We start from the raw sequence: 22,766 nt of genomic DNA, 5'->3' as shown, positions 1-22,766 counted from the left end.
AACTGCTTACAAACTGAATAAAACTGCAAAATCTTAGTTGAGATTGACACTTGTCATTTCAGCTTTAATTTACTGATGCTGAGGACTCTCAGACCATGACGAGGCTCAGCTGTCAGGAGTCGCCCTCATTGATCATTTAAGCCTATTTTACATCTCGCATTGATCAGATAATCTGTCTTTACTAATGCGCATTGATCCAAAAATCCTTTTGGTGATTTCAGTGTCATGTCAGTGGCTTATGACAGTTGACCCTTCAAGGGTTCACTGTCACCGATCAGACAGGGGCCTCTCAGAGAGTCAAACTGCAGACAAATAAATGAGATGACTGCGGCAACAAAAAAAAGAAAAAAGGGTAACTGAAAATTGTCACCACTTCCTCAGACAGGATTTTCTTTTTCCGCGGAGGAATCTCTTTACATGTGAATTAAGGCCACATTTACATAATTTTTTTTTGAGCCACACTATGATTTGGCGTGAAATGTCTTGCATTTGAAGCGATTCTGTGTAAATTCTAGACTGTGTGGTTGTAACTTTGCTTCCTATCCGAGCTCAGACAGGATTTGATCTTCAGCAGATTGGATTTCTTGTACAAGAAAACGGTGTCCTCGATCAGAAAACAGATGAACAACTTGTAAAACCTGAAGGATGTCAGAATACACAGTGAGGTGTGTGTGTGTGTGTGTGTGTGTGTGTGTGTGTGTGTGTGTGTGAGTGTGTGTGTGTGTGTGTGTGTGAGGCTCTGCTATGCAAATGCATGATAATGTGGTTATGTTTGATTTGTACAGAGCTTCCCATTGGCACTGGAGGCAATACTGACAGCATCAAACACTGCTCATTCTGCTGTGTTTTATCCAGCCTGTGTGTGTGCTTCTAAATACTTTATGGAATGTGTGCTTGTAGCAAAGAACTACTTTGCCCTTTCAAAAGCACTCTCTTCTACGTCCTCGCACTGTATGAATAAAGGGAGTTTTGTGCGTGCATTCACGCAAAGTGACCATTGGCCTCAGACAACTCAGTGTCTATGAGCAAATAAAAGGAATCATTCTTGACCTACAACATTCAATCAAGAGTGGCTGGTAGTGCAGCGTTGCTTGTACAAGCTCCCGACTTTTAAATAATAATTGATACATATACTGTTATACCCACACGAGTATGAGAACATGCCTTTATGTCGGCGCGAAGGAGGTCTACCCTTAGCCTACTTGTGCATATTACCTCATATAAAACATTAAGAACTCTCTCTCTGAGACAAGCTGCCAAGGGCTCTCCCTGGGCTCTGAATCATTCAGATGAGTGCTGCACGCCACGCTGCTAGAACACTCCTGAGGACAAGGAGGGAACATAAACCAACCCAGCACTCATGCTAAATGTCTGACATTAATGCTCAGCCTGACTGTATACATGCACACACACTACTCTGTAGGCTGAATGTGGTTGCGTGTGTGTGTGTGCGTGTGAGTGAAATGTAAAACCGAGTCTCTCTGATGTCTGACTAAACAGATATTTCAGTCTCTCTCCGATGACGCAGAAAACTGAAAGATGCTGCAAGATTTTATTTAAAAGAGGCCATTATGCGTCTTCCCCAGTGTAATACAGGCATTTTGATGGTGTATTCACCAACATCCGCACGTATTTATGATCAAAGAGCACAGAGTTTCAGCCCTACAGGCTTTGACTCCAGCCGCTTTTATAGCTCTGTCAGAAACAGGCTGTTTGGGCTCTTGCTCTCCACTCTGAAAAGCCCAGGGTGTTGCAATTTGCCATCTGCTGTGAAAGTGTGTTGAAACATCACACCCCTCAACACCTGGAATTCATCTCCTACAGGGGCTGCAATGACAACACCTTTGTGGGTGGAGCACTCATAAAGAAAGATAAAGGGGCGGTTACAATTTCCCCTTTTGCCCCTTGTGATGCGTCATGAGATATCAAATGAGAACAACTCACTGAATCAAAAGACTAAAGAGCAATAAAACCCACATCCAAATAAATGTGTTGTATAAGCACAAGGACTGAAATGGTGGGTTTTTGATAAAGTTAAATGTCTCTGATCACTCTTTCTCTTGAATCAAATCTTTGCTCGTTCACACATTTTTTTTGTAATAGCCACTGTATAATTCTATACAATTGATTATTGCTCTATATATGTGTAGCACATTCCTGAACTTGGAAGAAACATGAACCTGTTTTATGGTGGATTACATTAAATACCACAAATTATGGCTCTGTTCCAGTCATGCTTCTCAGTAAATCATGACAGTGAACCAGCACGAGTGCATCACAATCACTTAAATGTAATGTTCATCATTAATCTGATTTATTTTGTTTATTAGCGACAATGGACTATCATTGAGTGTCCCAGAGCTAAATGGCTTAATTTCATCAGCGCAAGCAGTTGGTACACAGATTAAAAATTACATCATCTTAACAACAGTGAATAAACATTGCATCATACAAACATCAAATCAATTTGCTGACAAACCGAACTGATGAATGACATGCATGCATTTTTGCTGCAGAAAGGTCAGTAACCACATTCACTCCGAAACATTTCCATGAACTTCGCAAACGTAGCAGACAGTAATGTTGTTCTTCAACCTAAAAGAAAATGGGACAAATTTCCATCAGGAATATAATTTACACCCTTTGGAATGTAAATGTGTTTGGGGATTTACTCTCAAACGGTTTTATGTCGGAAGAACTACTCCCTGTTGATTAGTAAAGTAACAAAAACACAGGGGGTAAACCTAGGTGGCTTAATACCACACACACACACACACACACACATGCACACACACACAAAAACACACGTACACATGCATTACAGCTTTGTTTAATCTTGAGTTGGAAGAACTCCCTCCCTGAAACAACTTGACCAATCAGACCCCTGGTGCGATGATGAGTGTGTAGTCACTGAGTCTGGGTTTTGTTTGTACCCCGTCACTGACTAATGACAGAAAACTAACCCGAGCTTTGCTTTGTTTGCATTAGTCATATTTACAGACCTTTTATTGTACTAATACTTGACAGTCCAACAGAGAGTGAAATATGAATAGACTGCTGACTGCATTCACTTTTGAAAAGGTCGGACTCAGCTCAGTACATTGAAGCTACTATTAGTTAGCGCCTTAACAAATATCCAAAACAATATTGAGCAAATTAAGGTGGGTTGAAGCGTTGTGTATATTGGTGGTACAATATTAACCTGTTTGTCTCATTGAGATGTAACACAATCCCTAAAGAAGTTGTGTTTGTAGTGGGTGAAAGTTGCACTTAACATGATCTTATACTGAAAACGTATTTGTTTTTCCGTTCTTACATTGGCTACCATGCCGTAAGAGGACTAAGGCGGATTGAACAGGTCGTAACTCTTGAGACATAATAGTGCTAAGCATTAGCCAATCTTCTGAGTCAGATAATTAAAGCTGGATGATTGATTTTAATAGATTACGTAATGATCTAGACAATAGAACAGAGAAGGCTTTATCACGTAAACAGCTACAGACGCTGTTTGTTCAGTGCAGCGAAGGGAAATGGCCATGCTTTGTTTTTTACTAGAAGTGATTTGAATGTACAAAATTCTGCCCAGGAAGGGCTGCAGACTTTCATTTAAATGTCAAATAGTGACATTTAAACAAGAACAGGCAACTTCCAAAGGATTTTCGTTGCAGCGCAGCACTTTTTTGTGTCCATCTTCTTGCTGCTGCTGTTGACACATTCTTACATCGCTGGCTTTTCTGTAGCCTACACCGTTTTTTTGTTGCAGAATTTCATCCATTTGATCTAATAACATTTGGAAATCAGGAACAGAGCTGTTCATTTAAATCATGTAGCCTCCTTCAAGTAAGTAGCGGACTAACAGGAAGTAGGTAGCGTCTTCCTGGTAGCATGGGAGTGTTGCCACCGAGATTTATCAGGCAGTGATGATTGTAATTAGCATTCTATGAACTTGTTTAGTGAGGCCTTGAATGTAAGAGAAGTTTGTCATAATGTAAAAGTCGTGCACTATTTTCAAACCTTCATATCAATAGGTGCTAATCATTTGTTATCCTGTCAAATGACCCGCTAATGCCATTATTATGTCATAGGTGTTCATTTTTTTCATGCACTCCCACTTCCTGCCGCTAAACACACACACACACACACACACACACACACACACACACACACACACACACGCACTTTCAGGATAACATCAATATTTGCATCCCGTGGCTCTTTGTTAGCAGAGCCCATTCAGCAGATCTATGCAATTATAGTGCAAAGGAAGAGAATGTGAGCATGTACACACACTCACTTCAGTAATATTGTTGGAAATTACAAGGAGAGTAAGAAAGACACAGAGAGAAAATGTCCTCTAACTGTCCCACTTAGTGCTGAGCTTCACCCGGGAGGCTGAAATGGGAACCCTATTTAGACAGATTGGGGGGGGGGGGGGGGGGGGGGCGAGGAAGTGTGTGTGTGTGCGTGCGTGTGTGTGAGAGAGAGAGTAATGATCGTAGGGTTTGCTTTTTCTATCACGTCAGAGAGATAAAATAGAAAATAGACCATTAAAGAAGCACATGTTGCATTTGAATCCACAGAGAAATATCCTTAAATAAAGTGCTGATACTGAAATGGTTCAAGCGGAAATACAATATGCCTCTGCACCCTAAGGACTCAGCAAATCCTTTGTTTCATCATGTGATAACTGAGCCTGCTCATAAGTAATCACTCATCAATCTAGCAGCCATCTGTCGCTCAGTGTCAGCGTCACGTCTGTCCGGCAGCCAGCTGACCTGCTAGCGTGGCGGTGGAGCTCTCTGCTGGGGACGATGTACCTGAAACATTGACTTGTTGGCTCAGCGGACAGATTATCTTTCTTTTTTTGGGGGGGGGGGGGGGTAAGGAAGAAATGCTTCAGTGCTTCACTCTGGGGAAGCCCTCCAAATGTGTTTGTGTGGGTGTTAACACGTCTGTGGATGTGTAAGTGTGTGAGTGTGTGTGTGTTGCCTTGGGCGGATGAATGCAGACATTGTTTGATAGCAGTGGGCTGGAAGAGGAGAGCCTGTGCCCATGGTGACTGAGGAGGAGGAGGAGGAGAGAGAGAGAAAAGGAGTATGGGTGGGGAGGAAGGAGGGGAGAGGAGGTTTATAAGTGGGTCGGGGGTATCAGGGAGATTCATGGGGGGTTGGGTAGATAGAATAGTCACTAAAAAGAGCACCCATAGTAGATCACACTCAGTACAATAACAGGGAAACACTGGGTGAATCCACTTAAATACACACAGAAACAATAGCTGAGCAGGAGAGATGGGAGGCATCCTCTTCATAGTGCATCCGATGACAGCTGGGGACTCATGCTGATCACATGTATTTAAAAGACAGAGACAATAACAAAAGGGAAACACATTGATTTAGACTTCCTCCTCCAGTTTGCAAATGGTTAATTGTTACATGCCTGCAGGAACTCTGGCGGTTGCTAAGGTATCACTTAAATAGTAATGTCACAAGAAAGACTGTACATGCACAACCAACAAAACAAACATCTCTACACAGCAGTGTGTGTAGGCGGCAGGGAAGTAAGGATGTCTAAGAACAGGTTTTTATGTATTGCAGTCACATAAAGTAAAAATTTGGATTTGGTTTCACTAAATAATGACTGTAATCATCTGTCATGCTCATTTAAGTTTTCCAAAGAGGTAAAAAAGAGGTGTGTGTGTGTGTCCCTGTTTGGAATCTATTAGATATGTTGTCACAGCACACAGACACCTGGCCTTATGGGTCCATATGGAGGGGGGCTCAAGACCAGATGGTCTATATGTCCAGCCCAAACTGTACTGAGGCCCAGGCATGTCTGAGCTCAACAGTGTCCAAATATTTTTCCTAAATCCATATCCCAGATTAGGCCCACTCATAATGCTAATCAGCAGGTCTCTACTTCATACTTACTTTAAACACACACACACACACACACACACACACACACACACACACACAGATTGACACACAGAGGCACACACACATTTCTGCTGCTCTCTTAGTGTCCTTCATTCATCTATAACCATAACACCGCCCCCCCAACCTGAACCGAAACCCACTTCCAACCTTAACCCCCAAACTCACCTGTAAAGGTGTCAGAGAGAGAGGGCCAACCAAAATGGTCGTATGTTCCCTTAAAGTCCTCACGAAGAGGGATTCGAACGAATCAGTCCTCTGACAGAAAGCTTTACCAGTACACTGTTTACATGCTCATGTTTATTTACTGGAGACCTACCTAAATAGTGCAAGTCATGTTGCTGAAATAGTGCAGGTCAAGTTAATAAAAAGCAGTCTTTGATAAAAGTCATGATTTAAAAATACTCATAAATTAAAATGCACGTGTCTGTAAATAAACAGTCTACAGATTTTAGGAGAGTAGCTTTTGCCCCCTTCTTTTTCTGTCTTTGTGGAGACTCATCATTAACATTCATTCATTCATATGCATCCCCTTGCTCCTCACCTGAAACCTAGCCATTGCAACTGAACCCAGTTTTACCCCCCAACACCAAAAGTCACAGCCACTGCAGCGGTGTCATTGCTCTTCTGTCCCCATAACGTGAGGAATAGTCGTCAACTGCCTCATGACCCACTGAGGAAATGCATATTGAACTCGTGTTTAATCTGTCATAATGCATCAGTGTCTGTGTGTGGATGTACATCTACTTATTAGTGCAAACACTCTTAAGACACACACATAAAGACTCTGCACACACAAATGGAGGGAGCCAGTATAGGGCTCTGAGATGTATGAACAGTTGAAAGAAAAGAGCAACAGTGCATTGACAGGGAAGGTGGAGGAAGAGAAGAGGAAGAGGATGGGGGAGGGAATGGAGGACAGACACTGGCGCCCCGCCAACGTTGACGAAAGCTGCTTAGCCCACCCAGTTGCCATGGATACAGTGAGGAGCAGCAACCAGCATGTGTGTGTGCGTGTGTGTGTGTGTGAGAGAGAGAGAGAGAGAGAGAGAGAGAGAGAGAGTAGGGAGGGAGGGAGGCAAAGAGAGAAAACCAGCAGGCAAGCTTTATAGCAAGTCAGAGTGGGAGTGGAAGAGCTCCGGGAAGCAGGCTGGAGAGAGAGGGAGAGTGTGATAGAGAGAGAGAGAGAAAGAGAGGGTGAGTGTATGTGTGGCCAGAGAGAGAGCGAAACAGACGACAGAAAGATAGAGCCAGTGGGAGTGATAGAGTGCTAGATAATGGAGGTGCAGTCGGAGTGCGTGGAGCCTCCTGTGGCCCCTCAGTGTGACCCCCAGCCCACTGGGAAGATCAACAAAGCTGCCTTCAAACTCTTCGGAAAGCGACGCACCGGCCCTGGAATGGCCAGCTTCTTCTCCTTCAGGAACAAAGGGGCCGCAATCAGTGGGAACAACGGGAATTCTGACAATGGGACTTCTGTGAATGGGAACAGTTCGGCGTCATCCGTGGAGCTCGTTAGAAGCAAAACACATGACGGACTAACAAGCGATGCTGAGGGACAGAGAGGGGAGGGTCTCTCTGGCCTGGAGGCGGGACCGGTGAGGTCTCTTAGTAAATCACTGAGTTTCTTCTCTTTGCTCCGACGCGGGAGTTTCAGGTCGAGTGAAAATGGGGCTGGGCTTGTTCGAAGAGGTAGGGGCCTAAAGGGCTTTTTTAGCAGCATGCGATGGAGACGTAAGGAAAAAACAAATGAAGGTGAGGGGGAAGAATTGGAACGGAAGAAGGAGAAGAATGCAGATCATGCAGACCCTGAAAAGGATGTTACACTCACTCTTGAGCCGCCTCCTCATCATCAACAAGAGGATCACGGGAAGGCAGAGGCAGAATCACCCCTCCAAGCAGCAGAGACACCAACTACTAGTGTTACCATGACACCCCCACACTGTGTTGCCATGCCAGGGCCATCTGGTGAGCCAGAATCCCCTTTCCCTTACACACCCACTGATTCACCATTGCATCCTCCCATCCCAAAAGCCAAAGCATCGATTTCCAGCCTCACCCCCTCCATCTCTACACCCCCTTTGGATCGCTGCAGTACAGGTGACCCCCCCTCAGAACCTTCGGTGGACCGGCTCTGTTCTCTTCTCTTCACTGATGTCACATCCCTCAAGAGCTTTGATTCACTGACGGGCTGTGGTGACATAATTGCTGATGCAGACGAGGAGGGTACGACGGGTAACGGGGGCAGTGGCACCAGCAGCAGCAGCAGCGGGGGAGGTGGAGGGAATGTCGGTGTTGGAAGAGTTGCTGGCATCTCCTGCGCCACAACACGTGGTTCCCCATCCAAACCCCCTCTACCTTCTCCACTGACTCAGCCAATGTTCTCGGTTTCCTCAAACCTAGGCCCTGCCTCCCTCCCTGCCCGGGCCTTAGCATCTCCTCCTCCACAGCAGCATCCAGCCGGTAGTGGGGTGGTGGCCTACATGGGTGGTGGGGAGGAAATGGCAAGTCCAGAAGGAGTGGATGATGCGGACATGCAGGGGCTCTGGCACATGCTGCCTTCAACAGGGGACAACTCCCCTGCTTTGCCACGACTACATCAACCCTCCTCCACCACTCCCACCTCTACTTACCCCCCTCGCGCCTCCTCCAACCCTGCAAGCAGCCACCTGTCCTCAGCCTCATTGAGCACAGACCGTAAGGCACCCCAGGTGAAAGCTCTGGGGCTCAGTAAGATTCCAGTGGTTGGTGGAGCAGGAGGTCGGGCAGCAAAACCTCCCCTGCCTCACATACATGCTCGTCATCCAACATCACCTGGTGAAAAAGAGCCACTTAGTGATGAGGGCTACTGGGATACACCCTCAGCAACACCCACAGCCACACCTGATGAAAGTGGGCTGCAGCATAAACAGAGGCTGGCCCTGTCAAGGGACAGCTGCTCTGGAGACCACCTCTATGACCTCTACAATGACCCTGAAGAAGAGGGAGAGGAGGAAGAGGAGGAGGGAGATAAAAATCGGAACAGTTCTCCCTCTCCATCCACAGAATATAAACTGAGCCCCACCTCTCAAACAAGTCCTCCTTCCTCTTCCTCCTCATCCTCCTTCCGCTCAATGAAAGGCAGTGCCAGCCTTCCCCGTGAATCCAAGATCCCGGTAAGCTCCAGACAAACAACACCCCCACACTCTGCAAGCCAATCAGCCATGTCATCTGTCCTGGAGGCTGAATCCCCTCCACCAAAGACCCAAGCACCTCCCCCAGCCCGCACCAGAATCCCTGTATCCAAGGTACCTGTCCGTCGCTCTGGAAACAAACCTGGCAGCACAACTAGAGGAACTGCCTCCAAGAAGTAGCTCCTGTTTAAGGGGTGATTCCCTCCTGTTGACCTATGAACTTGAGTGGACAGCGCTGCTTCTGCAAAAGTTTTCCCAGACAATGAAAAATGTTGAGCTGTTGAGTTAACAGCCCGTAAATTCCTCTCAAATCTTAAAAGCTCTCATTCCTTGAGTGTTTTGGCTTACGACAGCCTAGAATAGAATAAGTGGTTTTGTTCACTTGAGAAAGTCATGAGGAGACTTCAAAAAACTGGGTTAACACTTTACAGCCCTCACTGGAACTTTGGAAGTTGACTCTCTGTTGACAATCCATTGCTTTTTTGTTTGTTTTTTTAAAAATTGTAACTTCCTGCAAAAGCTCCCTGGCCTTCAATTCATGAATGCAAGAAGAAGTAGAGCACCTTCTTTTTTGTCTTTTACTTTTTCTCATGAAATTTTATGGCATAACCCAATTTGCTCATGAGGACCTACTTAATCTTTTTTCTTTTTTATTTAGTCCTTCTTGTCTAGTCTGTAACAAATTACCTCCTAATTCTCTGATTTTAGAGCCAAAGTGAAAAAAAAAATCCATAATCATTTCCTCAAATAGTTCAGAGCAGACCATCGACAACCTGGGATTGCTTGTTTGCCGTGTGTTCTTTTTTTCTATGATGGTCTTTGACAGATGGCATGCTGACTAAACAGCTATATGCACAAATATAAAAGCAAACTTTTCAAGGCAACTTTGTCATGTTTAGGTCTATTTTGCAGCTGCAAATGTGGCAAAGCTACCCTGCCGAAGACCACACAAACTGTTTTTGGGAGCAAGAGACTACTTTTATGTTGACTACTTTATATTTTCTTTTGTCTGGATGGATTAAATTTGGCTGCATTTCGGATCTCATACTGCATCACTGGGAGATCTCTGGGATTTATAGCAGTTCACTTACCAGTGGGAACCTGATAACTTATCGCAATACTTGGAGGGAGGGGATACCTTGCTCTGATGCAGACACCCAAGATAATACATTCACCCAGATATTTCTCTCCCTATCTGCATGTAGTGCCACGCATACCGTGCACAAAGGTCAGGGAACATCATCTATCGCTGGAGGATCTAACACATATACAGTCTGTTCAAGTTTCGGCACTGTGTCTGTAGCTGCACTGGATGACTCTCTCCTCTAAGAACACATGCAAAAAACAACACACAATCTGTAATTACTGCATTCTTCTTTACCCAATTTCATACTCTTTTTATAAGTCATACTGCACGGATCTTAAACTGTGATTGCACCAGCTTTTTACTGCTCTGGTTTCTGTTCTTCTCAACTAAACACACTGTACAGGCTAAGGTGAACGGTTGACAGTAACTGTGTGTCAGCCAGTTTTAGAGAGCCAAAATATGCCTGCAAGTTTTTTCTTTCTTTCTTTTTTTTTAATGTAGGCTGTAAGCCAAAAAATAACAAAGAAAGTCTGTCAGGGTTTCCAATAAAGAAAACACTTCTGAGTTATGTAATTAACTGGAATTCTGCTTACAGGAAGGCAAAAAAAAAAAAACCCTTTGGGAAATGCTTTTTTACCATTCTCCCCAGGGCCAGACCAAACGATAGGTACCTGTCTCTCCTCTGTGTGTGCATTAGAGAGCCACAGAAACCACTGACTGTTCGTTAGCATAGCACAATGTGTTAGCCTAACTCTGTCTTGCTGCTCAGCTTCCAAAATATTTTGCTCTTGCTCTTTGTGGTTCAAATTGTTAGGGTTCAGAGTCTCGGTTTGTGTAGAACCAATGATTTTCTTTGTATTTTTAGGAGAAGCGTGTTTGATGACTTTTGATAGAGGTATGCTAACCTGCCAATCAAGTTTCATTTATTGGGCTAAGCTAACCAGCAGTTAGCCAGTGTCTGTGGGTGTCAGCTCAGACGCAGAGGCCTTGTTGTCTGGCTCTGTGGAGGATGGCAAATTAGTTTACTTCCCAAAAAAATGTTGGTGTGTTCCAGAATCTTGTGGACAACAAACTAAGAACCACCCCAGGTGTTTGTGAATCTGAATGTAGCTCATAGTTAATCATTGCTCCGCACATAATTTTGCCTTTTGTCCTCTCTTTGTCCCTGTTTTGTGGGATAAATGTCATGTTTTCTAATCCCCCGTGCTCGGATAAACAAAATACTCTGTAACATGTTTGTAAAGCATCCCTTGTTTTAAGAATGAGGGGGCATTTTACAGTCCTAAAAGGCCTTTGTTACTGACGTGTAATTGGGAGTTTTCCACACGCCCTCAGTTTAAGTGAGAGGTTTTCATACGCATTTGAGATGATGCACATTCTCTATAATCCTAGCCACAAGGGTACCGATGACACTCTGGAGTCATTCTAGTTCATGATAGCCTTCCATCTCATTTAGGATGAGATGATTGATCCATGAGTAAACTGATCCCAAGTCAGAAGGGAAAACATTTCTCACCAGCCAGTAAGGGTAGGGAAAGGTCATTTGGAGACTGGATACGTCTGGGAAGAGATGACGACACCCAGACAACCTTTTTGGGCAACAATCTAAATATTCAAATGAATTCAATTTCTAAATGATTTAGAGTTGATGCTTTTGGAATGTTGGCCAAAACAGTTACCCTGAAAAAAAATTGGGATTTCACTCTGCGTTTTTTGTTGCTGGAATGCAACAGAGTGATCAATTTTCATTATTTTAACAATTGGTATTTCACTCATTTCTCTGTTTCCATCAGTATGACACGGTTCAAATGAACCACAGAGCTCACCATATTGTCACTTGGCTAGTTGTATATTTGTTACCCCATTTTTATTTTGTTATAACGAGACTGGTCCATTATTTAATCATCGCTATTAAAAAAAAAAAAGCACATTATGTTTTCCTTCTTTTTTTGTTACTGTCTGTCTGCTCACAGGTGTGAAATATTTCCACTTTTGCATATTTAATGAATAAAACTGTGTTTGCGCTGATATTTGAGCTCTTGACTCTTTATACACCCCCCCCCCCCCCCCACACACACACACACACACACACATAGAAGAATCTGTAATAACGGGCTTCTCAAGTCCCCTCTCCACCCCGACATCCTGGTGGATTGAATCCACCGAGGGGTAGATTGGATCGGACAGAGGGCGAGAAGTCCTTTTGTTGAGCTGATGTGCATCGGTTGGCCTTTTTGTTGTGGCGTCACACTTGGAGATAGGTTTGCTTGGCTTGGGAGCAATAGGCTATCAATACATTTTATTGATTGCTGAGATGAAAGCTTGACAGATGTGTCATTGTCTGCTGTTGGTCTGTGGACGGAAACGATGACATGACAGACAGGCAGTGTGGTGACAAAGAGCTGATGCACATGGAAGCTGTGTGTGCTGAATATAGATGAAAGGGTTGGTCTTAATGTTTGGAGAAAGACACATGTTGCTTGTAAAAATATATACATTTCGGTTGTGGCGTGGGCGCGCATGTATGTGCACTGGGAGGAGGAATTGGTGCAGTGAAAATCCCCTTTGTAATGGTGCAGCAATCCCTCCTCCCCTCCCTCCCCTCCCTCCCCTCCCTCTCTGTCTTGCACTCTCTGTTTTTGCACGCTGAGGTTTATGTAAAAGCCTTACGTAAGACCATAACACTCACTTGTACCAGCCCATCAGATCAAAGCTGCTGATGCTGACAGTGAGACCGGTGCTTGCTGCAAGTGTGTGTGTGTGTGTGTGTGTGTGTGTGTGTGTGTGTGTGTGTGTGTGTGTGTGTGTGTGTGTGTGTGTGTGTGTGTGTACCAGCTGATTTCATCATTAACGCAGGTACTCATTGTGAGCCACATTTTTGCCCGTGTGTTTCTGGATTATGGCACAAAGTTATTACACAAACCAGTGAAGAGGAGAATAAGGGAGGGACTGAAACGCAAGGACAACATGGGTGAAAGGGATTTATTGTGAGTGTGAGTTAGCGCTGCTAAATGAGCTTGTGATGAACAGTAGCTTCTGTGGTCACAAGGGGCAATTATGGGATAATAGTGAATGCTAAAACACACAGTTTAGCTGCAGTGGACGAAGAGAGGAGTCATTAAATCAGTGAGGCGACTCATTCATGTTAGTTACACAACAAATTCTATTATATGTTAGCTAGAATTAGGGACCATAAGGTGCAGGGATTGGTAGAGTCCCCAGTGTATTTAAAAAATATTGATTTCATAGATCAGAAATTCAAAATGTTTAATTCTGAAGATAAACAGAAGGTTTCAGCTCCAGAAATGTATTATCCCACCTCAGTAGAAGTGCTTATAGAGGACTTCTAATGATAGTGTTATAACTTTGATTTTATTTTGTGTCTTTTATTCATCAAATGAGCTAAACCCTGACACTGAGATGTGAAATTTTGTATGAAATGCAGCTTATAACAGCATACTAATGAACTAAACCTCTGCATTTTATCATTATCCCTGAATTAAAATGACGAGCTGTTGCTATTTCTCTGTACTGTACAGGAGTCCAATGAGTTTTGCTGAAAACCACAGGAGTATTGATATGGAATGCACCCCAGAATGATATATTTTGTTAGCTAACCTGAAAATTAGAATCATCATGGGTTCCCTCATCCAAAAACCAGCTGCATTTTTGGTAACTACAGGAAATAAATTCTGTGGCAAGTCAAAGTTCTTCTTCAAAGTCTTCACAAATTTTGGATAATTTTATTATTTTTCAAGAGTAAACGCAATCGTTCAATAAACCAAGCTTGACAACATCTTTAGTTTCATTTTCCTTTTTTTTTTCTTTAGCAACCCCTGTTGGACCTTATGTCAGGCTTAAGTGAAAACCGGTTCCAAAATTGAGGTGAGGCAACTGGATTATCAACAATGTTAAATTACTTTCAGGTTTCAGGGCACATTCCTGTCTGAAGAGCATGATCTCAGACTGCTGCTCTGGAAGAAAAATGCCCCTTTTTTGTGATTTGGTGCGTCATGGGTAAAACTGAATGGAAAATTGATGCAATATTATTGAAAGAACCATTCGATTATAGATGAGTAGAAGAACAAAATGCTACATTGATGTAGGTCGGGTTTCCTTGCTCTGATAAGTGCATGTGTGTGTATGATGAGGCCCTAAGTACCATTCAAAAGCTCTACCCCACATTTGCATGGCAGCCCCGTTCCCATAGTAACCCCACTAGGTCAACCAATGAAAAGAGGGGGCTGGGCAGGAAGGAGGATGGTGGAGTATTTGGGGTGTGGTGGTGACTGCTTCTATAGTGTGTGTGTGTGTGTGTGTGTGTGTGTGTGTGTGTGTGTGTGTGTGTGTGTGTGTGTGTGTGTGTGTGTGTGTGTGTGTGTGAGATTAGGGTACCTCTCAGGGCAATGTTTGCAACACTCCCACTTGTCAATAATTCATCAAGAGACAAGCTTTTGACTCTGTGAGTGGGAGTGACAGCCTCATGCATCATGAGAAAGGAAACATGAGTGACACTTGAAACCAACAGGTTGACATGATAAGCAAGTAAATGTTCCAATTCAGTGATTTTAATTTTTAAAATGACAGGAAACTACAAAAGGACAACATATTTCATTTGAAATTGAACGGGAAGCCTTTTACAACAAATGTTACATTCAAAAACCTATTCCTGAATTTAACTGGACTTTAATTACTTCATAAAAATAAAATAATCATCATAACATCAACATGGGTTTTACCCCCTGGAAAGCAACTTGTGTTACTTCTCATTTACTGCAGCAACAATGTTGAAAAATTAATCAAGAGGTTGGACAGGCAAGGGGATACACTGCACGTGCAATGGTGTGTGCGCGCGTGTGTGTGTGTGTGTGTGTGTGTGTGTGTGTGTGTGTGTGTGTGTGTGTGCATTCTGAATGGAGGGCTAGAGAATAGCCTTTTTTAGGCGTCTTCTGCATGACTGATCTGTCAGGTCATATTTCTCTGACCCCCGAGGGTTCCAGCGGTACCTGTTGTCGGCAAAGGACCCTTCATAGTGGAAGAAGTTGCAGTCACAACATAGAAATCAGCCTAAAATCTGAAGACATCCAGAAATGACCTTCAGTAACCCTGGCTGACATTTCTCTAATTCCAACAAAATTCACTGGACTTGCCTTTATTGTGACATTACCTACATTAACTTCAACCTCCGTGAAAAACATGGCAAATCAATAAACACTTGGAACATGGTTTGTTCTGATTTCTTTTTTAAAGAAAATATGAAAAAAATGGACTTTGAGAATAAATTTTGCTTGAAAACGGGACACCTTCCCCTTTTTCTGAAAGCAAGTTCTAAGTTTCTGTGACTGTTAACTGTTATGATCTGAAACCGTTTTAACTGGAGCATATTCCAAGTAACATAAACAGAAAGGCTTATCTATAGAAATGTTGCGATGCTGGAGGGATGGTGGAGCTCTGTTCTGTATTAGTGAAGACGATCTGCTGCCTGTGAAGACCTTCAGCCATCAAGTCCTTGGTTTATGAAGGCAACCGCTTGAAGGTCTTCAAAGCGTTTTAAGGGGGCCGGTGGTTCACATGACGGCCGGGAGGGTCAACTAGCCCACATGGGACCTCAGTGACTCCCTACAAGAAGTTAACTGCTTGGGTCAGTTCAAGCAACTTTGACCTCTTCCTCATATTTATACCTCCTGCCGAGTTCAACAGTGACATGTCCAACAAGACAGTTCAAATGCTGTCCATCATCACTCATACTCAGTGTTTTTGTTTTTTTATAAGTTTCATTGAGTTACATTTTTAAAGAGAAAGTGCAACACACAGTGGCAATACGTCTCATTTCAGGACACAAAATATTCTGCAGTTAAACGGAAATTCCGAGGCACAATGATAAAGATGTCAATCAAACGCATTTATTACGTGTGTGTGTGTGTGTGTGTAATAATCACCAGGAGACTCTTTTCTTATATACATAAATTCACATTTTAGTTTATCTTCATTGCCTCAAGCACATTTCTAAAAAACACATGAATACACTGCACCTTGCTTTAACTACTGTGTCCACTGATTGTCTGAGAACCATTTTACCCACTTTTTTATCATCAATAATGGTTAGTTAATCCCTCATTAACTGCTAGTTATGTTTGATAAGCCAAAAATTAACAGCTAACCACTAGATCCAGTTATTGCTTGAGAAACATTTTACCCAATTTATAATAAGAGTACATTAATAATCATTAATTCATGCTTCATTAAGTGTTAGTAATGTTTGAGTAACCTTAAGTTATTAACTAATTTCCCTAGTAATCATTTGAAATACATGTTAGCCACTTTACAATACGGGTTGCAAAGAGCCTTGACAAATAGTTAGTAGTGCTTAAGTAATTTTTATTTCATCATTCTTACGTTCAACTAAACATTAACTAATTGTTTTTTTTAATGTACCCTTTACGAAAATAAAACCTACTATTATGCATTTGGACATTGCAGAACGCTACTCCCTGGAAATGGCTAATAAAACAACTCAATGTTATCAAGAAAGACAATAATATGAACAGGTGTGACCACTAAAAGGAATATTCCCTTTATCATTTGAAACCCATGACTGTCAGGAATCGAGATAAGAGTCCACTTTAATCATACGTCCTCCTCGTAAAACGCTGAATGCTAACAGATTTCAACAGTAAGTTGTAAGTAACATCTCTCACATTCTGATCTCAACGCTCACATTCCTGGCGTATTCACAGGGAGCATTAAATACTGCTCAGCACAAGGCCTGTCTTTTAGGTGTCGCCCTGCAATTTCACCCTTCAAAACCTCATCTCTGCCCTCTCTCTCTATGTTCACCTGTCCAATTTATTCCATTCCTCTTGCTTCCTGTATGAGCAGGATACTGAGCGTGACTCTTTTTTTTTTATTAAACTAAATGCATTAATAAATAGAGTATAAAATTATAAAGATAAACACACTTCCAGTGTATCAAACACGTCAGAGACGTTGGTTTGAGCCTATAACAGGATCCACTGTTTTCATTCTGGATCAGTTTGTTGGAGCTTGAATATCCACTGTGATGAAAGTGTACAGTGGATCCTTGACTATATCCTTGACTGTGTATACGAGGGAATTAATCCCATCTTCATCCATAGTTGATCGGGTTTTGGTCAGTTTACTTGGATTCTTTGGATTGGCCTCATTGTGCAAGTCTCGTTTATGTTTGATCATCTTGTACTTCCCTGTCAACAAGTCAGGCCGAGAAATAGACATCCCACGGAAGATGACTCGGTTATAGATATCATCGTCTTCACCACCCCAGCCCCAGTAACTGTTTGGGAAACCATTAATCTTCAAAAACTGGCCTTTGGACAACGATGACACCCCTCCAAAAAAGGTGTTATAGGGCAAGTGGTAGTTGAATTTGTCCATTCCTACAGCCAGGTGTCTGGGGTTGTCATAGCATCTGTAGAGGTTGTTGTCATTCATGGGAACCAGGTCTACGTCAGAGAAGACGAAGCAGTCATAGTCGTATTCCTTCAGTGCTTCAACGTAGCCAACGTTCATCAGTTTAGCCCGGTTGAAGATTCCCTCTCCATCTTGGTTGATGACGTACACGCCATAGTCCAACTGCTGTCGGACCAATATAGGATGCAGGAAGTAAAGCCAGTGTTTCAGGTGCTCATGACGATTTCGGAAAGGGATGATAATGGCCACCTATGAACAAATATATAAATAGTTTTGGCTATTTTATACTTGATACTGTTGATAACAAAGAAAAACACGTGGTTGGACAGTTAATGAAAGAAAATATATGTATATCTGTCTGATTATATCAACATCCATTCAGCCAATGGATGCCAAACCTGGCTTGTGTGTTGCTCACGTCTAGAAGAAGTTCAGTGCCGAGTTTAAAGTCCTGGTATGAAGGTCGTAAATAATAAATCATGATCATAAAAGGTAACAAATACTTATTTTTAAGAGTCCGCAACCAGGAAATTGTTGCTTGAAAAAAGACCGGCATGATGAGTCAGTCATGAAAATAAATAGCGTGTAGGCGGTTACTTTTCGTCCGACCAATTAACCTATCAACTGTTGGAACTGTCTATCAAGATTCCAAGTCTTTGCTTCCAGTTACGGGAACGATTCAGATGGAATCTAGATTGAATTTAGAGGAATTTTGAGAAAGAAAATTCAATATCTTCTGGGGTCTTGTTGGCAGGCACTTATACACATGAACTTAATATTAGACTGGCAAAACGTAGCCATTTTTTTCTGTTTAGAGAAAGAAAGACTTGTTCTTATGTGACAAACTAGTTTCACATTGTAAAGTCTAAATGAACTACATGACTCCTGTGACTTCCTCTTAAGTTATAACCTTTATGAGTCCTGTTTTTAATTTATTTATGTATGCTCTCATTTAATTCACCTACCTTCTGTTGGGAGACACAGTCTAGTGGCTTGTAACGCCCCCCCTCCAGTAAAGGAGCGCTGACCTCCTGTCTCACCTCATCCATAGTCAGTCCGTAGTTAAAGGACACAACGAGGGAGCCAAGGAGATTTGGAGGGGTGTCAGGACAGGGTGCCAGTGTCCAGTTTGTAGTGGCTGGTATGGTTGTCATCTCCTGGATGGTCTCTGGCTCTTTCCCTCCCGACAGCTGGTCCAAATCTTTTTGTATCATCCAGGAAAATGTCTCATTCACAACGACACCTAGTTCATCATTAAAAGGTTTTGTAAAAAAATAATGAGAGGTGTCTTTGTTGTAGAAGAAAACAAAAACAAAACACACCAGACTTAAGACAGTGAAGAGTCTTTTCGACGTCTTTGCCATCATTAAAGCTGGTCGCTGTGTTGAGCTCTGCTGCTCTCTGGATTGCTCTTTCCAAGTCAAAGGTGTCGGTAACACAAGAGAAACCAAACAGGTTTAATGGTTGATGAGCAGCTTCCTTGTTCAGGTCAGATGAACAGGTTGAGCCTGTTGTTGGTGACAGATTGAGATACCTTTTCGTATCATTACTACATCTCAGTTATGTCATCTCAAAACAAAAGACACACATTTCCTGACAGTTAGAACGTGCTAATATTTTCTCTAAGAAATACAATACAGCAATCATTAATAATAAACACGAATAATATTTTTTCTGCTATATGTGGTCGAATTAGGCCCTCTACTGGTGTATAAGCGGAGGTGCAGATTCTCCTTTTACTGCAACATTGAGTACATGAGATGGTTATGGTTGCAATATCTTGTCTTATTGTTTCTTGTTTGTACACTGACCTGAACAAAATGAATTCCCCAGGTGGACTGAAAATTATATCTGAAGAAGTTCTCAAACCAGATTCTTCAGAGCAAAGTCTGGATCGTGAGCTGAGACCTCTCCACTTCGGACTTTTTTCCCTCACTTTTCTCGTTGAAATAATCCTGCCTGAGAGTTTTGGACCTTTAAAATGTAGTACAGTGCTTTTTGATGAAGAATATTAGAATTTTCCCTATCAAAAAAAATGTCCCCCAAGACAGTAAATGTTAAGAGTTACGCCTGCCGTCCTTTGCGTGTTTATGCCAATGAGAAGAACGACTTCAGTTCAATTCCTGTGTAGAGTGCTGGTTCAACTGTGCAAACGCACCCTCCATTCCTGCAAATATTTATTTTACAGATGAATTGGTGGCCCACCCAGGAAAGTATTGACATAATATATGGCTTGCATGGAACTTTGTACTTGAACCCAGAACCTTATTGCTTTGAGGCGACAGTGCTAACCACTGCACCACCGTGCCGCCCCACAACTAATGTTTGGATCAAATTTGGTCCACATTGTAGCCAGAATTGCCAAATGTGGTTCAAGCGTGGTCCAAAAAGAGGTCCAAATGTGACTGCTATCTGAGGATTGTTATTGTTTTGTTTGTTTCTTCTTTTTTTTGGTAAGCTTTATTCTCCCTGATTTGATTTGTCTTTTCACAAAAAAACCTTACCCAAAATTTACACTATTTTTTGTTTATATCCCCTAAATAAGCATAGTGTAAAAAGTGAATATTTCACTATTTTATATGAATTCAATTTTGCCAATCGTGATTTATTTGTTGATTTATTTATTTGCTCATTTCCACTTAGGGGCTAAATTAAAGTTCTAAATATTTCAGATTTTTTCTGAACATCTTTTGATATCCATCCATCCATCCATTCATTCATTTTCTACCACGGGGGGGGGGGGGGGGGGGGGGGCGGGGTTCACCCTGGACAGGTCACCAGTCCATCACAGGGCCAACACATAGAGACAGACAACCATTCACACTCACAGTCACACCTACAGTCAATTTAGAGTATCAATCAGCCTCGTCCCCTCTTGATGTCTTTGGACTGTGGGAGGAAGCTGGAGTACCAGAGAGAACCCACACAGGAACAGGGAGAACATGCAGACTCACACAGAAAGATCCTGTGCTGGAGCCGGGACTGGAACCTGGAACCTTCTTGCTGTGAGGGGACAGTGCTGACCACTGCACCACCGTGCAGCCCCATATCTTTTGATATAATTTTTTACATTAACAGCTGATCATTGGCCCCTGTTATCTGTGAATGTCATCTCATTTGGAACATTTGAAAATAGTTTCAGTTTATCTAACACATTAAAAAAAAACTCAGGGGCCGATGGTTACTGTAGCACTGTTGCCTCACAGCAAAAAGGTTCCAGCTTTGACTCACCTCAGACCCACTGAGAGGCTCCAGCACCCATGATGCTAAACAGGATGAGAGGTTGACATCGGATGGATGGATGAAAAGACATATTCAGACTTGCAGTATGTCTATTGTGCTCTCTGACCTTGCTGGACCTAAGTAACTCCTTCCTTCCCTGCTTCCTTCCAACCATCCAGCCACGTGTTTATTCATTTATTTTCTGGAGCTTATTTAGAACCTAGTTTTTGAAGGGAGTCCCAGAGCCCAAGTGTCACTCCCCCTAGCAACACACTCCGGTTGCTCCCCGGGGAGCCTGGGGCATTCCCAGGCCAGATCTGTAATCCATCCAGAGAGCTGTGGGTCTACCACAAGGGCCTCCTTCCAGTTTCCTATAATTCCTCCAAATGAAGGCACGAGGGAAACATCTGATTGACCATTTTTAACTATTCCATCATAAAACTATAACTGTCTTTGTTCATCGTCCAAACAGACAGGCCATTGAGCTGGTGATATTCCTGGAACCAGACGTTCCTTATAGGAGACATCAGTATTCCTTCAGGCTACACATTCTCCATATGTTTGGAAAAAAAAACTGTATATAGTCCACATTAGGTTTTAATCATTATCAGCTGAGACCGTGTTAAAGTCATGCGACAAACCTATAACTGCTAAAACAGAGACTACATTCATGTCGAAACATAAAAATATTTCGACTGATTATCAAACAAATAAGTGAGTGCTGCACAGTCTGGTGTGTTTCATATACATGGTTACATTTTTCTCCGAATTTGTGGGAGGAAACATGAGCAATAAACCAATAAGTTGAACTTTGAAGATGATGAGTGCTGTTATGTGCTGGATTAGTGTGCAGGAAAGAGCGAGAGAGATAAACTGATTCGCCCGGTTTCCTCACTGGAATCGTGCTGCTATGGAATAGCCACGACTTTTAGGATAAATATGTAATTTTTTTTCTTTACTCAGATTTAAACAAACATGTACACCAATTAGCCCCATTAGTCCAAACGATTCAACACCGAACAGCACACAGCATCTTTTCTCATTTGCGGGTCTGGTTTACTGTCCTCAAAGGACATGATTGTCCTTTAAACTGATGGAGAAACGTGTTGTGCTGAAAATAAATGTAAATATAACTGAAATAAAAGGACAGCAGTGTTTAGGTGTTACTTTTTTTTGCATTTAACTCTGTTTGAGTCTATTGTACTTCAAATAGTTGCTTGTAAAACTGCATAGCCTAGAGATTTAATCACTCATTTGCATTTTTTGCTCATATACTAAGTTTTTATCTCTGTCAGTGGACACTTCGTCTGACAAAAAAGTTTTAAAAAGGTTTTTTTTTTTTTTGTGTATGTGTGTCTTCACAGTACAGTATCATGTATTATCATGGTACCCGTAACATTTTCTCACAACAGTGTTTTCTTTTGATGACGAGAGAGTATCTGCAGTTTCTAACAACCTTTTGAAAGTAGCTGTAACCAATCTGGAATCCAAAAATATTCATCCATTGTGAATTCTGCTTATCCTGTTCAAGGTCACAGGAACCAAAAATATGTTTTTTTTTCCCCCCAAAATTTAGTTCCAATCCACCAAAGCGAAGTTGAGTTATTTCACTGACAGAGACAGAAAGAAACTTTGACTTCCACTCCCACAAAAGACAGTAACGTGTTCGCCCAAAGTTGAAAGAGTCATGACGATTCAACAAATTCAACAACAAATATTTATCAAATGGAAATCTTGTGGTAGCAATGGATTCGCCCAGAGCAGATGGATTCATCATCTGGGGACCAGGAATGTCACAGTAACTGATCTGGTAGTTGCAGTCTGGACCGAAACGCTTATTCATCCCTTATTTTTGTGTTTGAACCCTCTACTGTGGTTCATCCTGTTCACCGTGGGGACTCCTTC

At 42.4% G+C, this 22,766-nt stretch overlaps 2 protein-coding genes across 2 annotated transcripts; one reads left to right on the top strand and one right to left on the bottom strand.

The window, feature by feature from the left end:
* The first annotated feature begins 7,062 nt into the window (after positions 1 to 7,062).
* amer2 (APC membrane recruitment protein 2) lies at positions 7,063 to 12,218 on the top strand. The gene has a single exon (XM_086191520.1). The coding sequence runs from the start codon at positions 7,211 to 7,213 to the stop codon at positions 9,281 to 9,283; it is 2,073 nt and encodes a 690-aa protein (XP_086047646.1). The 5' UTR covers positions 7,063 to 7,210; the 3' UTR covers positions 9,284 to 12,218.
* Positions 12,219 to 14,832: 2,614 nt separating this feature from the next.
* LOC147241768 (beta-1,4-galactosyltransferase 1-like) lies at positions 14,833 to 19,059 on the bottom strand. Its single transcript, XM_086191521.1, has 2 exons — positions 18,605 to 19,059; positions 14,833 to 17,888 (listed from the first exon to the last, which is right to left on the bottom strand). The coding sequence occupies exons 1-2, from the start codon at positions 19,004 to 19,006 to the stop codon at positions 17,220 to 17,222; spliced, it is 1,071 nt and encodes a 356-aa protein (XP_086047647.1). The 5' UTR covers positions 19,007 to 19,059; the 3' UTR covers positions 14,833 to 17,219.
* Between the last annotated feature and the right edge of the window lie 3,707 nt (positions 19,060 to 22,766).

The sequence above is a fragment of the Aulostomus chinensis genome, chromosome 21, assembly GCF_037954235.1.
Source record: "Aulostomus chinensis isolate RoL2024-O1b breed Wild chromosome 21, RoL_Achi_v1.0, whole genome shotgun sequence".
Classification (NCBI taxonomy): domain Eukaryota; kingdom Metazoa; phylum Chordata; class Actinopteri; order Syngnathiformes; family Aulostomidae; genus Aulostomus; species Aulostomus chinensis.
Note: the sequence above shows the minus strand (reverse complement) of the source record. Positions and strands in the feature narration are given on the sequence as shown.

Coding starts and splice junctions, on each gene's coding strand:
- amer2 (XM_086191520.1), top strand. CDS start 7,211: ATGGAGGTGCAGTCGGAGTGCGTGGAGCCTCCTGTGGCCCCTCAGTGT.
- LOC147241768 (XM_086191521.1), bottom strand. CDS start 19,006: ATGATGGCAAAGACGTCGAAAAGACTCTTCACTGTCTTAAGTCTGGTG. Junction 17,889..18,604: donor ACTGTGTCTCCCAACAGAAG/GTAGGTGAATTA, acceptor ATTTGTTCATAG/GTGGCCATTATCATCCCTTT.